The sequence below is a fragment of the Dipodomys ordii genome, unplaced genomic scaffold (assembly GCF_000151885.1).
Source record: "Dipodomys ordii isolate 6190 unplaced genomic scaffold, Dord_2.0 Scaffold199, whole genome shotgun sequence".
Taxonomy (NCBI): Eukaryota; Metazoa; Chordata; class Mammalia; order Rodentia; family Heteromyidae; genus Dipodomys; species Dipodomys ordii.
In genome coordinates this window covers 2,278,941-2,294,591 of record NW_012267415.1, presented here as the reverse complement: position 1 = coordinate 2,294,591, position 15,651 = coordinate 2,278,941, and the positions used below count along the sequence as shown (strand labels likewise).

The window sequence follows — 15,651 nt, the reverse complement described above, 5'->3', positions numbered from 1 at the left end:
TGAGAAGGAGATAGGTCATGGTTTGCCTTTGACAAAATGTGAAATTTCTAATGAGCCAAATGCTTATTTTCTGTGTTATGAAGTTAGCTAAATATAAATCTTTAAAGCAATTTCCATACTCCTTGAGGTTTTAATGGTAAGAGTCAATATGATTGAGTTATTATTCTATCATTTCCCTAGCCCTAAGGCTTGTATAAACTCTCATATAAATTCCCCAATGCACTCAAGTCTCCTACATTTGTTAGGGTTACAATCAAGGTTCAAATGGGAGACTGGCACATTGGTTCAATGATGTTGCAAGAAACAGTAGGTGTTTGCCATTTTATGATGTACAATTGTATTGAGATTGATGCACAAACTGTGCATTGGTGACTCATGCCTGGCGTCTCCTGAGAGGCTGAAATCTGAACATGCCAGTTTGAAGCCAGCCTCGACAGGAAAATCCATAGGACTTTCCCCCTTGTAATAACACCAAAACAACAGAAATGGAGCTGTGGTTCAAGGGGTAGAATACTAACCTTGAGCAAATTTGTATATGAGCTAGTTTTTGTCTTGGCTTTTTAGAATAGTAAAGAGACTCGGTCAAATAATAACCACCATTGACAAAACTAGTCAGGAGCCTAGGTAGTTGTAGATAAACTGAAAATTGTCTTCTTTTATCTTCTAGCAAAATATGTCAGCAGAACTAGACTAAATGTAGGGAATATTTATTTTTGATAGATATTATATCTCAGCAAAATTTTTTTTGGTCAGTTATGGGGGCTGAACTCTGGGCCTGGGTGTTGTCCCTCAGCTCTTCAGCTCAAGGCTAATGCTCTACCACTTGAGCCACAGCGCCACTTCCGGCCTTTTCTGATTATGTGGTGCTAAGGAATTGAACCCAGGATCTCATGCATGAAAGGCAAGCACTCTACCACTGAGCTAACTTCCCAGCCCTCAGCAAAATTTTTAAGGCACACAAAAATCACAATTTTTCACTTTTTATTAACAAAATCGATCAGAAAATGTTTCTCTGTATGTTACCCTCTTATGAATCTTAGTAATTTTCCTACCTTGTAAATATAGTCCATAAGACAATGCTTGATAAGAATGTACTCATTTCCTTGCTCATGTAATTGTAACCTTTCTGTATGGTATTTTCACACTAAAAAACTTATTAATAAAAAATAAATAAATTTTAAAAAAGAAAGACAATCAGAAACCTTAAAACCACTACATTAAATTGGCCTTCATAGAAACAGGAAACAAGGAAGACAGTACATGTTCAACTAATATTATTTGAGTTACTAGTAAATGCAATAAATAGGCAAAATGAGATATATACTCTCTTTGTTCCAGTCTTAAGTACAATGTACCTAACAATTTATTCAAACCCCATATGTCTGTTGAGAGAGATGTTCCTAGCACCATTTTGTTAATAATGAAATGGAGACCAAGAGACTTTAAGTATCTTGTTCACCATTATAACCATAAAAAGAGGCTGAGATTAAAAATTGGCCATTCACTGCAACTAGGTCTTAAAAGCTCTGTGTTTTAGAGTATGGATATTAGAACTGAGGGAGTAGACAAGATCTCTGCCTTATTAAAATGAAGAGCCAACAAGTTGAGCAGGCAATCATGCATATATCAATGAGTTACAAGGACATAGTCATAGTTTTCATTACCTGTCATTTTGTTAACTTTTTTAGTTTTTTCACTCAAGGTCAGGTGCTCTGTCACAGCTATGTTTCTGGAGTTTTGATGGATACTTTGAGATAAGAATCTCACAGACATTACTACCCAGGCTGACTTTGAACCACCATCCTCAGATGTCTGACTCCTGAGTAGCTAGGATTACAAGCCTGATCCCCAGCAACATTGCTTTTTGTTATGACAGGATGTGAAAGGTAGATCTATTTTTAGTTCTTATAGTAAAGCTGTTAAGCTGTGTTATTCTTTCAGCTAAATCTAGAAGTAGGGTACATGGAATTATGTTTAAGTGCAATTCTAAAAATTTTTCCTAAAACCAACAGAACGCCTCAGCTAGTCTCCAGCAGACCGAATCAATTAAAATAGCACATTGAAACATGGAACAGTGCAATGTATGAGAAAGAGAAGGGATCCACCGATAGCTATTTCAAATATGTGAGGTTGAAATGAAAAACAGATGATGATGATGATGATGATCACCATCATCATCATCATCATCATCATCATTAAAATCAAGAAGAAAGATCATTTAAGAGGAAGCAAAACTAGTAACTCCACAGCTATGTTTATGCAAATAGAACTTCATAGTCTCTAACAAGAGTATGTTCTTACTCAAGGATGTATTAAATTTCATTTTACTATTTCAGAATTTCATTTTAATTTATTTTTGTTTTAGATGTGATATACAGTGGGGTTAACTTTACATGCCTCAGGTAGTAAGTACATATCCTTTCTCATAGTATCATCTGCTCCCTCATTTTTCTCCCATTCTCTTCCTCTTCCCTCCCTACCCACAAGATGCATAGTTAATTTCATCAATGTCCAGTGTAGCCGGTATGCTTCACTGCTGGACTTCTCTATTTTTCTGTGCCCCCACTCCCGATGTGTATATGAATGCACCATAGATAAGGTGAAGAATACAGACTCATCAAAGAAGAAAAATTAAGATAAAAGTCCTTTGTTGAAACACTCTTTTATTCTACAGATGAAAACAATCAATAATGCTCATGAAGGAGCTGAAAATGTGCATTTCTAAAAACTCATTTCAAATCTTGATCTTTCAGCAATTAATTGAAAATACTTGAGCTTCTTTCATTCTTTTAATTTATACACATTTAGTCAATATGCCTGCAATCAAGACAAAAGTTTTCTCTTAATATATTTTCTTTTTTGTGTCAAGATGCCTAAAATGCAAACCATCTGTGTTTGTGGTATGACTCAAGAAGTAGACTGCTTCTCTATAGTGTGTGAGGCCATGGTTAATTCCTAGTGCCATAGAAACAAGAACAAAACAAAGCATCATTAAACTAGTGAGATATAAACAAATGAAGGATAATTCAGCCTAAAAAACTGTAATGCGTCTTATTTTTCTTATATTTATGTCTCAGAAATATATATATATATTGTATATATATATATTGTATTCACATATAAATGGTATAAGCAGCTACAGATCAGGTATGAAATTAATCTTAATAGCAATAACTGCCATTGTAATTTTGTGACTAAAAGTTCTATGATATTATGCTGTGGGAAATTTATATGATAAAAGAAAAATGAAGATAAATACCTATCTATAAATGAATTGTTACCTGTAGGACCAATGCTGTTTTCTAAAGGCAGCTCATTTGTACACAGGTATGACATCAAAGATGACTACACTCTGAGAATTAAGAAGGCCCTGAGTACAGATGAAGGAACCTATATGTGCATTGCTGAGAATCGGGTAGGAAAAGTGGAAGCCTCTGCTACCCTCACAGTCCGAGGTAAGAGATTTAACATGTCCAAATACAATTAAACCAGGACACTAATCCATTTTAATTTGGTAAGTGGGATTACAATGACAATAATAGGAGCCAGATATGTTTGTGTACACCTGTAATCCCAGGACTCAGGAGGCTGGAGGAGAATGATCATGAATTCGAGGTCAGCCTCTGTTGCATTTCTAGGAAAGAAGGAAGGAAGGTCAGAAATAGATTGTATCATTTTGTTATTATATTAAATACCTTGATTTTTATGTTCTCCATATTACTTACTATACTAAAATGATTTCCAAACTTCCAGATAGTGACCCTTTCAAAAGATTGTGTCTTGCTTAGTAAACAATAGCTTATATGGTTAAGTTGAACTCACAAGTTTATGCTTGCTAGGCATATACTCTACTTGACCCATGCTCTGACTCCTTTTTGCTTTAGTTATTTTGGGCATAAGATCTCATGTTTATTACCCAGCTGGCCTGAACCAGTGTCCTACTGTTTATATTCCCACACATACCACTATGTGCAGTTCTTGATTAAGATGGGCTCTTGAAACTTTTGGTCTGGCCTGTCTTCAAATCATGATCCTCTGATTGTTCCCTCCTGTGTAGCTAGGATTATAAGCATGAGCCTCCATGATAGCTAAGAGTAAATTTTAATAACAGAAATTGTATACCTTAATGTTTGACATATTTACTATGTTCAACTATTTACTGATTTTTAAATGTCATCCATTTCAAAGATGATCTAGTGTTCTCTGTTCTTTGTTTGTTACCTTTCAAATGTCATTTTTATTTAAGCATTCATAAAAGCAATGCGGTTTTAAGGAAAAAAAATCCCTAAAACCTTAAACATGCTTTCATAGGTGTAAAACACAGGAGCTTTAGAATCCTGATCATCTGATTTACAGAGTGATATATGAAGTTCACTGATCCTAAATAATTGAATTAACAGTGGTACTCTTGTAATAACTTTCACTTTCTAGGTGTAATGTACTTCATCATGGAATAATGTTCATTTTGTAAACTCACTGAAATTGCTTACATGTGAAAGAAAGCATTACTAAGCCCTAGCACCTTGCAATAGAATGAATTAACTTCCTACTGCAACATGTTGAGGAACTGAGTTATATGGTCCGCAGTTCCAAACAGCATCATGTACACAGTGAGCAAGCACTTAGTCTTTAAAGCAGATGTTGCCATGGTATTGTTTACACTCACCTGACTTTAAACAGAGACATGCTGCTCATATGTTCAGTCCTTCGTCTTTCTTTCACCAAGACTCTGTCTCCTCCTCTCATCCTTCAGGATCAGAAGGTTAGGTACAAGTGTTCATCACCTCTGAGTTACATCTCTTCCTAATCAGAACTTTTACCCTTATACAAGAAGTTCTTGAGTGTTTTCTTCACTGAGAATGATTTTCACCAGATCTAAAGTTTAGGTTTCATTTGCCTCCATATGATGATAGAAGAAAGGCTTTCTCTGTACCACAAAAATATTGGAACTTTCTAACTTCTGGGTGTGTTCCATTCCTCTCCCACCGGTGTATGCACCCATTTGTGTGCATGTGTGCATGTGTGTTTCAGTTTGTTTTAATAGTAAGATAGGCCAAAACAAATTTAAGCAGGATGCCAGTGGTACATGAGTATAATCCTACCTACTCAGGAGTCTAAGAGCTGAGGATCCAAGTTAAGCAGAAAAGTCCTTGAGATACTTACGCTGAATTAACCAGGGAATAGCTGGAAGTAGAGATTTGGCTCAAATAGTGGAGTGCCAGCCATGAGTGAAAAAGCCAAACAGGAGCATGAGGTCCCCAGTTCAAATCCCAGTACCAGTAAACACACACACACACGCACACACGCACACACGCACACACAATTCAGGCAAAATTGACAAACTACTTGCTTAAAAACCTATTAAGTCAAAAGAGCCCTGATAATATATGAACTAAATACATATAAATTATCTGATTAAAAAATCTAGTAACTCCTATGACAAGATGAAGTCTTTTTACTCTAACCTACATGCTTTGTGTTTTTATAAATGCTTGCTTTTAAGTAGGTAGTCATTTGCAAAAAATGAGTCCTTTTACCAAATCGACTCCACAGTTTGTATTTGTCTGTGTTTCTGAAGTGAATGGAAAAACAAACAACCAAGAAATGTCCCATTTTAAAAGATAAAAATATTTGCTGACTAAACACATGGTGAGAAAATGTGAGGAGTTGTTTGCTTGTAAAAGCAGCAGGGTTCTTTTTATACTTGAATGCTTGGATGAATGAGGTTTGAAGTAGTCTGTTTGCTTTAAGATCTTTCCCAGCTAATTGTTTTCATCATTTGTTGAAAGTTTCATGTTTAACATTTCATTGAACAAAGTATGCTCCCCAAGCATGGATGTTTGAATCTAACTTACAAAACGAATCCAAAACATTGTTTACTTTTAGTATAGAATAATTTTCAAAAAATAAGAAAACCTGGGCTGGGAAGTTGGCTCAGTGGTAGAGTGCTTGCCTCGCATGCATGAGGCCCTGGGTTCGATTCCTCAGCACCACATAAGCAGAAAAAAGCCGGATGTGGCGCTGTGGCTCAAGTGGTAGAGCTCTAGCCTTGAGCTGAAGAGCTGAGGGACAGCACCCAGGCCCAGAGTTCAGGCCCAACAACCGGACCCAAAAAACAAAATAAAAACAAAAAATAAGAAAACCTTAAATGGTTTTACCCATACTTTATTGCTGGATTCCAATTCTTGTTCCCTACAGTGTATAGGTTGATGATTTTGATTCTTATTGTAACCTACTAATCAAGGTTTGTTGTTTTTTTTTAAGTTTCTATAAGACAATGTGATGTAGGGAACAGTATTATTTAAATATTTTTTAAACCATTAAGAAAAGCAGCTGGGACTTCTCATACTGAGATTAATAGGGAAAAATATGACTTTTTTCTGTGCTCATTTTCTTATGCACATAAATGTATTGTATAAGACTCATTTAGTTTGTTTTATTGGAAGCAAGATTAGTAGACCCAAAAGGCCATGTCAGTTTTCATTCATTTAATGCAGGGACACACAGTTTAATTTGCTGATTTTGAAAACATCCACCTGCTGGCTTTCTCAGAATAATGTTTTACTATATAACAAGGACAGGAAGTTTTATGTGAAGTTTCTACTAAAATCTATCGTGATGCTCAGATTAGTCTCATTTGAGAAGGTTCTTTTGTTGTTGTTTTTGTTGTTGTTGTTGTTGTTATGGTAGTTGGGCCTTGATCTCAGGGGCTTACATTTGTGAGCTGGTCACTCCACCACTGAGCTACAACCCAGCTCCACTTGGGAGAAACTTGTTAAACAAGCAACATTTGAAACAGGACTATTTTAATTGTGTCTAATACTATTGGAAAGGACTATGACTCTTATAGAGAGACAATTCTACTGTTATTTTCAGAGATTACACAATGCTTGGCTTACAATGTGTATGTTGAATGATCACATATAAACATGTCTTCAATGCTCCATCTACATCATCATCCTCAAAAAGCTTTAATAAAAAATACATTCATACCTTCTTCTATGGAGATACATTATTAGGCTATTCTATTAGGATATGATAATAATCCTGTTTGTTGAAAAAGTTTATATTTTTAAGGTCAGATTTCATAAAAGTTCAAATACTAATAAATCTGATTTTTTATTTGGATAAAATGCATGCCCTTACAATATTTTCTATTGCTTCTATGTGATGTGGTTTATTATCTAAACTCATTAAGAAATATGCTTTAAAGAAACTATTTTAAGCCATGTGTATCTGCTACTATTTCTGTGCATTAACAGGACAGCCTAGTACTAGGCATTTAGTGGCTAAAAGTTATGGTATAATTTTTAAAAAAGTAATTTGTTGGAGCAGACATTTGAAAGCTCATCTCAGTGTGGACAAGAATCAACCTGTCAGTCATTGTTTCATGGCCTCTGCCAAAAGAAGTATAAAGTTTAGCAGTAGTTAGGGAGATACTGAGTTGAAATCTTGAAGGATGTTCCAGCCTATTTGTTATATTTTCATCCATCGTATCCATGGTTGAAAAGTGATGTGATCTTAACTTATTACTGACTGAAAAGCAGAATCAGGCACTTTCCTGTAGTCCTTGTAATAGTTCTGACTAACCATGCTTAAAATCCAATTGCTATTTAAATCAGACAGTGAGGCCTTCTTTTATTGACATGACATTCGCTAGTCTGTGACTTGAATAGTTACCTTCAGCAGGTTTTAAACTCTGAGGTAGCACAAGCCTGTTCAACTCAAGGTCTTTGTAATAATAACTACCATAAGAGGTGATGGTAAGAGTTTACTCAAAATATCTCTTAACATGCTAATAGCACTAAAAGTTAAAATATTTATTTTCTCAGAAATATATTTATAGCTTTCGGTTTAATCAAATTTAGACATCCTGGTCATACATGATTTATGAGACTAGAGATCACTCTATTGTCCATATTTATATGTAGCATTACACATCATGCATTCTGATAATTTTCTTTTCTTCTTTTTTTTAATTTCTTTTTTATGTTGTCACCACACCATTGTAATGTCTACAGCTCGCCCTGTTGGTAAGTAGCCATCCTTCTATCCATTCAGCATGACTTTGTACAATGCTTCATAATTCATGCATAGCAGCATCTGGCAGATGAAATATACTTATTCACCCATGTTAACATATTACTTGAGGGACTGTCTGCTGTAGAGGTAGCTTCTGACTTTTTCATTTTGTTAAACCATTTTTGTAATGACTTATGTTACATAACAATCAGTAGGTACCAATGTTCATGTAAAGAATATATGAATGATTAATGTTATAAACTGACTACATTCTCTTAAGGAGAAAAATATAATACTTGCCTTTTTCCTATACATGTTAAAAATAAGTTACTGGTAATATTTGTGAAGATTAAACATTATGAACTAACATTTTGAGGTGCTATTGATTTACTTAGTTCATTTATTGTATTTTCTCAAACTCCCAACCCTTTAGGAGTATTTTTTAATCTTCGGAATACTTGCTATCTGCATACTTATTTAAACAAAATTTAGTAGATTGCCTTATGCTACTGTAAGTAGGTTCTTACCCGTAGTGAAAAAAGAAGGAGGAAGCTGTGTTCTTTGGCAGGAAAAGTTAATGTTTATGATTATAATGTCATATTTTCATTTGAATTCACAAAACTGGAGTCATAGCTTGCATTTATAGAAATTTATTGGTAATTGCTTATATACATATATATATGTACTTGTATGATAAAATGTTTTCAAATTTCTTCCTATATTCTGTTTAATTTAACCTACTAATAAGTAAATGACTAGATGGATGCATAGATGGCTAAAAGAATTCAGGGTGGTTCTCCTTTAAAATATTAACAAATCATGTAAAAAATTATTAGTTTTTAGGATTTATAACTCACCCATTTAGCTGCAAAACCTTTCTTAATATAAAAGCTTAACATTTTTGACATCTGATATGAATTGATCCCATATAACATTTCCCCATTTAGTTGTGATATTCACAGTCTTTGTTCTTGTGAGTTATGTTCTTCCCTGGACAGTAAATATAGAAATAAAATTTTGGCTTCCATTTCTTAATTTCTGATATGCAATTTCTGATCAGTCTACCATTTCATTTGTATTTTATTTCCAGCCGCCCCTGATTAAAATATCAGTATTTTAATTTTCAGTTACATTCTGTAAAATGGAGAGAAATATAGTGACTTATTAAAGCTGTTGCAGGGATACATTCAGTTAAGATGGAACAAACTATGAGGTGTCATACATCCCAAGACTGCCTGAGTTATTTCTAATTTTTCAGCCATACCATTTTGCATTTTAATAGTTTTAAATGCATATATTGTATAAAATTAACTAAAACATACACTATTTTTTATTGAGACACAATTATTAAATGAAACATTTTATATCACAATTGGTATTATTTAAATTTTGAGGACTTTTTTTTCATGTTGATACTGGGACTTGAATTCAAGTCCCTACTATCTCTTTTGGCTTTGCTTATTGCTGTCCTTAACCACTGGAATTATACATCAACCTGGACTTTTTTTTTTGATTAATTGGAAGTGGAATCTTATAGGCATATCTGCCTAGCTAGCTTTGAACTGATATCCTCCAGGATTAACCTCCTGAGTAAGTAGGATTACAGAAGTGATCCTGAGGCATCTGGCTAAAAATCACATTTATTTGTAAAAACTCTACTCTCACACACGATGACCACTTGACTAACACTATTTCACATGTTCGCAGAACATAAAGCAATGTTCATTAACATTCTATATATTTAGAACCTTTTACGAAGAACAAAGTACACTGAGTCAAACAATGTGAGATGCAGCAAATTGAGATGTCACGGATAAGGCATTTCAAGAAGTTATTTCAAGTTTTTATTCTTGCTTGAAATGGTTTTTTAAATTCCCATTGGGGTGGAAATTAAGCACAGCTTCTTGACACATTATACCTTATTCTTAGAAAGTCTGTCATTTCATAGATCTTTCTTGAATGACTTCTGACAATGTTCAGGAATCTAAAGATCTACACTTTAAGTGTGACAACTACTATTAATTCTGAAAACTGAATGTTAGATAAAATTTTATTGGTTTTCCAGAGAACAGAAGAATGATGAAGAAATTAGGCTCATTTTTCATTGCATCAACTCCTTAAGTAAATTTAAAGCCAGCAGATATGGTCATTGGAACCTTTGTTGTAGGGTCAAATGGCAAACTTAAATATAATAATAAATTAAATATTCCGCGGAATATTTATTCAGATGTGTTAATGGAGTTGAATATAAGTTTTTGAACACCGATGCCCTTTGAGATAACACAAAGAACATTCTGCAGAATAGACTCCTAGAGAGGAGAGAAAAGCTAGCTTTTCATTCCAATATAAACCATCAATTATATAAAGTCTATAGGAAATTTGGAGGGTTGTATTTATGTCTAAGCTTTTAAAGTAAAAGTAGGAATCAATGCAGATTCTATACTTAAAGATTCACAATTCAAGAAAGAATCGCTTTAGATCAGCTTCTCCCAGCCCCATCAATGCCCACTTGGTAATTAGCAACACACCAGTCTTCCTGTGGCTTTGACTTTCCACTGTCCCAGAAGAATCCTTTGTATGAGAAGCAAAGGAGTATGCTAGGGCACAGAGATATATTTGTTTGTTTATTTGAAAAACTCTTCCAATGAGAGTGACACTAAGAAAAGGGCCTAAATAAGAAAAATCTTTTGCTTCCTATACCCATCTGTCTTACTTTTTTATTGGAAGCCCTTCCCATGCTTAAAAATAAAAAAAGAACATCTATTTTGGAGATGGGCAACACATTTTTTCCTAGCAGCAACTAAAAACATGATGAGTAATTTGAAAAAGAACTGTCAAATTTCCCAGCTGCCTTGCTTGTGAAGATGAGCCCTGCTTGGTTTTGTCTCTTATGCGTGCCATATGCTAGCTGCTGATAGCCTCAGGTATGAAAAATGAAAGTTCAGTGTATCAGTGAAACTTGTTTAAAATATCAAAAACAATCTGTCAGCACACAATTTTATGGAAACTTTTAAGTATTTCCCAATTCAGTACACAAAAATATGTTTTCTTGATAGAGCCTGGTGGCTAATTCTGTAATCCTACCTACTCAGGAAGCTACAGTTAGGTCATAGTCAAAGCCAACCTAGAACGGAAAGTCTGTGAGATCTTACATCCAATTAACCATAAAAGACAAGAAGTGGAGTTGCAGCTCAAAGAGTAAAATACCACCAGCCTTGAGCAAATGAGCTAAAGGACAGTAGTAGGCCCTAATTACAAGCCCCAGTACTAGCACCAAAATAGTATGTTTTCTTTTGATAAGAATTGATATTTAACCACCAAAGAATTTATAATTATAGAGAAATATATGTTATTAGCAAAACTTGCCTTTCTTAAAATTATTGTTTTAAAAAAGTGGCCATTCTGCAAACAGACATCTGTAATGCATGTAAAATTTCCCCAGTGCTTTAGCATTTCATAAACATATCAGCATCTTAGAAAGTTCTATTTTATGAGTTGAGCTGGAGTTTATTATAGCCAAATACAAAATACTTCATTCTAGGAAGGCAGTAAGTAGCAAAACTTCTAGGGGTAAATTCTAAGACATTATTTAAAGAATAAAGAAAGTGATGGATATTTTCAACACATTCCTTTCCTCATGCAGCTTGCCATTTGGAAATTCTAATGTGCTGTGAATAATTTAATTTAATGCTGGAAATGGTTCAGTTATTTTTTACTTCAGGAAACATGCTTTTCTTATCATGTTATCAACAAAAGATATTTTGAGTGCATTTGAGGATGAGACATAGAGATTTCATCCCTCCTTTGGACAAAATGTTACTTCACGACTTGAGTGTTCACCTCCCTCCTGCATACACTTGGTATTTTCTGCACCTGGTACTGATTGGGTACTCTATGAAGAGTACCAATTATTACTAAAAATTGGCATTTTATTGCTTCATATCTTCTGATTACATGATAAATATCCAGTATATTTTGTACATTCCAACAGAGTTTCCATAGTATAATATCTCAATTTAATGGTAAATTTTAACATTTAAGGCAAGTATGGCTTATTTCTCATATAGACTTCTTTCACCTGTTGCTTCATTATGTAAGCTCAGTATGTTTCTAAGGGAGGCTAGGTATGATGTTTCTGAATTATTATTTGTTTACAACATTGTAAAAATGAACTTGGTGAAAAGATTCTCTTGTCTGGTTATTGAAGGATTCTGTAGTGAATAAAGTATGAAGTTTCCAGATCCTTTCCCTCTTGACTGAAATTCCTTTCACCTATATGAATACTCATGTAGTCCACACTTTGAAATACCTTTGCTGAATTGCACTGTGTTGCTGATCATCTAATATTCTTGATACAAGTTTCAGTGAACCAATAGATTTGTGAGTTGATTTATTTCAAGAACATTTCCTTTGAGTTTGTCTTTGGATATATATTAATTTCTTCAAATATTTCAAGTACTCAAGTACTTAGATTTCCTCTTACTACACTCCATGTTTGTCACTTGCTTGTAATGAAGTCAGTCATATTTCTTGACATCAAAATATCTTTATTTGCTCATTATTCCTATATATTTATAGATTTCATCTCTTTTGTTCATTTTAACTATGTTTTCTGCCTGTGATATTTCTACTTGCCCATTTTTGGTCATTGGTTTTTGTTTTTAACAAGGAGCCTCTATAATACCTAATTTTATTTAGATAATGCACAATTATTTTAAAATGTTCACATCTTATGAGATAAATTTATTATTTTCATTCCTGTGATTATATACATTATTATTTAACCTGCTGCCTTGTTTTAGCTTGACCCTGTTTTGATATGTAACAGATTATTAATTATGTAGTTAAATATAGAGATTAAAATGTGAATGTTCAAAGAAGAGGTAGTAGGATTATTCAGTAGCCTTAATTGGAATGGTTTTCAATTATTTTTTTAAATGCATTGTTTTTGTTGTTGTTGTTGTTTGTAAATATGCATTTGGTTGACCTTTAAGTTTGTTAAATTGTGACTTCTCATTCACATATGAAACTCCCTCTTTCTTCATATTGCCTGCTTCACGTAGAAAGTAATTCCTTCCTTCCTTCCTTCCTTCCTTCCTTCCTTCTTTTTATGTACTGATTGAATTGGAGCAACAAGCCTCCCTTCCAATATCTATCAAACATTTTAAATACTCATTATTTTACAGCCTCTCCAAACAGTAGTAAAATAAGTATAACATTTTCATGTAGTGTTAAAGTGAAAGTGCTATAGTATTATAAATGGTACAAAGTTTTATGATAGTTTGAGCATGTTGAGATTTTATTAGCTGGAGCAGAATAAAACACAAAAACATTGAGCCACAATTTTAAAGATGTCATGCTCTACTTTTTTGTATTATAGCCATTTTAAACAGAAAATATGAGATATATACTTGAAATATTTTACAATATGCATTCTAGCTAAAATGCATTAATGTGACTTTAGAATTACTATCTATATAAAAACACTGAAAGTCACTCAAGAAATAGGTACATAATTATGTTTATTAAAATATTTAATCTAGCAAATTGATATTTGAGTAAAAATGCTTTTTAAAAATCTCTGTGGGAAAGAATTGCTTCCACATTTATTAGCAATGCTGCTTTCTTCTATTCTATAAGAATTTTAGTTCTTTTTAAGTAAATACATTGCTGTATTTATAAACGTATTTATAAATACATTAGAGTATTTATCCTACTTATATTTCTAGGCCTAGCATTACACATATACATGGTAGGGGCATGCCAAATTCTGGTGCCATTGATGGAAACACACATGCATACATAGGTAATACTTGGCTAGAAAATGTTTATGCAAGCAGTTTTAAATAGTGCTATAAAAAGATTAACCAACATAAATGGTAACAGGCCAATTGAATATTACCCATTCTGCTGGTAGGAGATAAAACACAACAAAAAGAAGGCACTAATGAGTTAGGGTGGTGCCTTACTAAGCGTGTAATTAATGTTATTAAGAAACATTGCAGTTGCATATTAAAATTCCGTTAACTAAGCAGCCCTTTACCGTCAGTACATTTGTTCCTTGGTTGCACGAATTTTTTTTTCCCTTTCACTTTTTACTGATTGGCATCTTTACGCAATCTTTCTCTAAAAAATGAGATAATGGGATGTGATCAGCCTTTGTGGTTTAGCTGGGGTGCTGACATGACAGTTCTGGCACATTGACAGGTTAAGTGACTGCAAATGGATGTCTTGTCTCACCATTTTTAAGCTATAGTCTTTCCTTCTAAATCCCCTTAAACAAACCTCTGATTCTTATGTATCAGGAGCCTGTTTTTTTCTCAATTTGTGATTTCAGGATTTTGAAGAAATTTTGTTTTTTTGCCATTCTTAAAATGATTCTCCTTTTTGTTGTCCCAAAGGAAATAATTTCCTTAGGGGTAATATGGATAGTGCCTTCAGAAATTATGCATTCTTTTGTAATTTAGTAGTATTTCCCTTAGAAAATAACAGTCTCCTAAAGAAAACAAAATTTCACTTTTCCTCAGTATTTTAAATCAGGAAGACAGGTAGAAAAAACACAAGTAGGTTCTAAAGATGACAATTCAAAACACACGTTTAAACCCAATGTGAACTAAAGAGATTGAATTATACATTCCAGATGAATATTCTAGTTATAGAAGTAGCATTTCCTCTATAAATACTTGTAAGAGAGAAAACTGTAAAGTACCTATTTATCTCTTCTCTAAGACCTGAAAACACTAGATAAAAGTTCTTGTCACTCATAGGTAATAACCTAATTGCTTAATCTGTCAAGTGATTATACCTTATTGGTGGTTCTTGTTATGAACAATCTGATCTTCTGGGGGGGGAAATATATATATATATATACATATATATACATATGTGTATATATATATATATATATTTATATTGATGGACGAGCACTCTGCTGAAATTCAGAAACAAGTTGGGGGACATGAAGCAGTCAGAATGATAAAATCTTTGGTTCTCATGGAAGCCAAAATGCCTATATGAAAGAGAATCTTTCTCTATTATTGTAGTGATATGCATTGTATGTTTTTATTGATAGGTAATGAAAAGAATTATAGGTTTTTAAAATCAAAAATGAATTAAATAAAAGTTGTATTTGTAGGTCCAGTGGCTCAAACATGTAATCCTAGCTTCCTGGGAGGTAGAGATTTGGAGATGATAATTCAAGGTCAGCTCTGCCAAACAAATTTACAAGACTCCATGTCACTGTATGGCTGAGTCCTGTGGTAGGAATCTGTTTTCTCAGCTACATAGTGGTTGCATAATGGCAACCACATCCAGGAACACAGGGAAGCACCGGAGGAGGACTGAAGCCTGGATTAACCTGCCATAATGCTAGACCCTACCTCAAAATTTAACAACAAAAAAAAGGCACTGGCGGCATGGGTCACATGATAGAGCACTTGCCTTGAGAATTTGAGGGAAATGGAAACTGGAAAACAAAACTGATTGTACTTATAGGTTATATAGAAAGAATAAGATTCCAGACTTTTGTGATACTTTAAACATGTTTTGATTTTTTCAATATATTAATACTAATGTCAATTATTGCCTTAGTCTCTTATTCTTCTCTTTACACTAGACATGACACATCCT

General features: G+C 33.6%; 1 protein-coding gene across 5 annotated transcripts in view; it reads left to right on the top strand.

Annotated features, from left to right (window-relative positions):
• Robo2 (roundabout, axon guidance receptor, homolog 2 (Drosophila)) overlaps positions 1–15,651 on the top strand; it is a 519,781-nt gene that overhangs the window by 388,176 nt on the left and 115,954 nt on the right. For 3 of the 5 annotated variants that reach the window (XM_013034887.1, XM_013034886.1, XM_013034885.1), the window contains exons 6-7: positions 3,328–3,455; positions 8,022–8,033. In XM_013034887.1, coding sequence (XP_012890341.1) covers positions 3,328–3,455; positions 8,022–8,033 — 140 coding nt within the window. The remainder of the gene's footprint in view (positions 1–3,327; positions 3,456–8,021; positions 8,034–15,651) is intronic. The other 2 variants (XM_013034888.1, XM_013034889.1) reach the window with 1 other exon arrangement.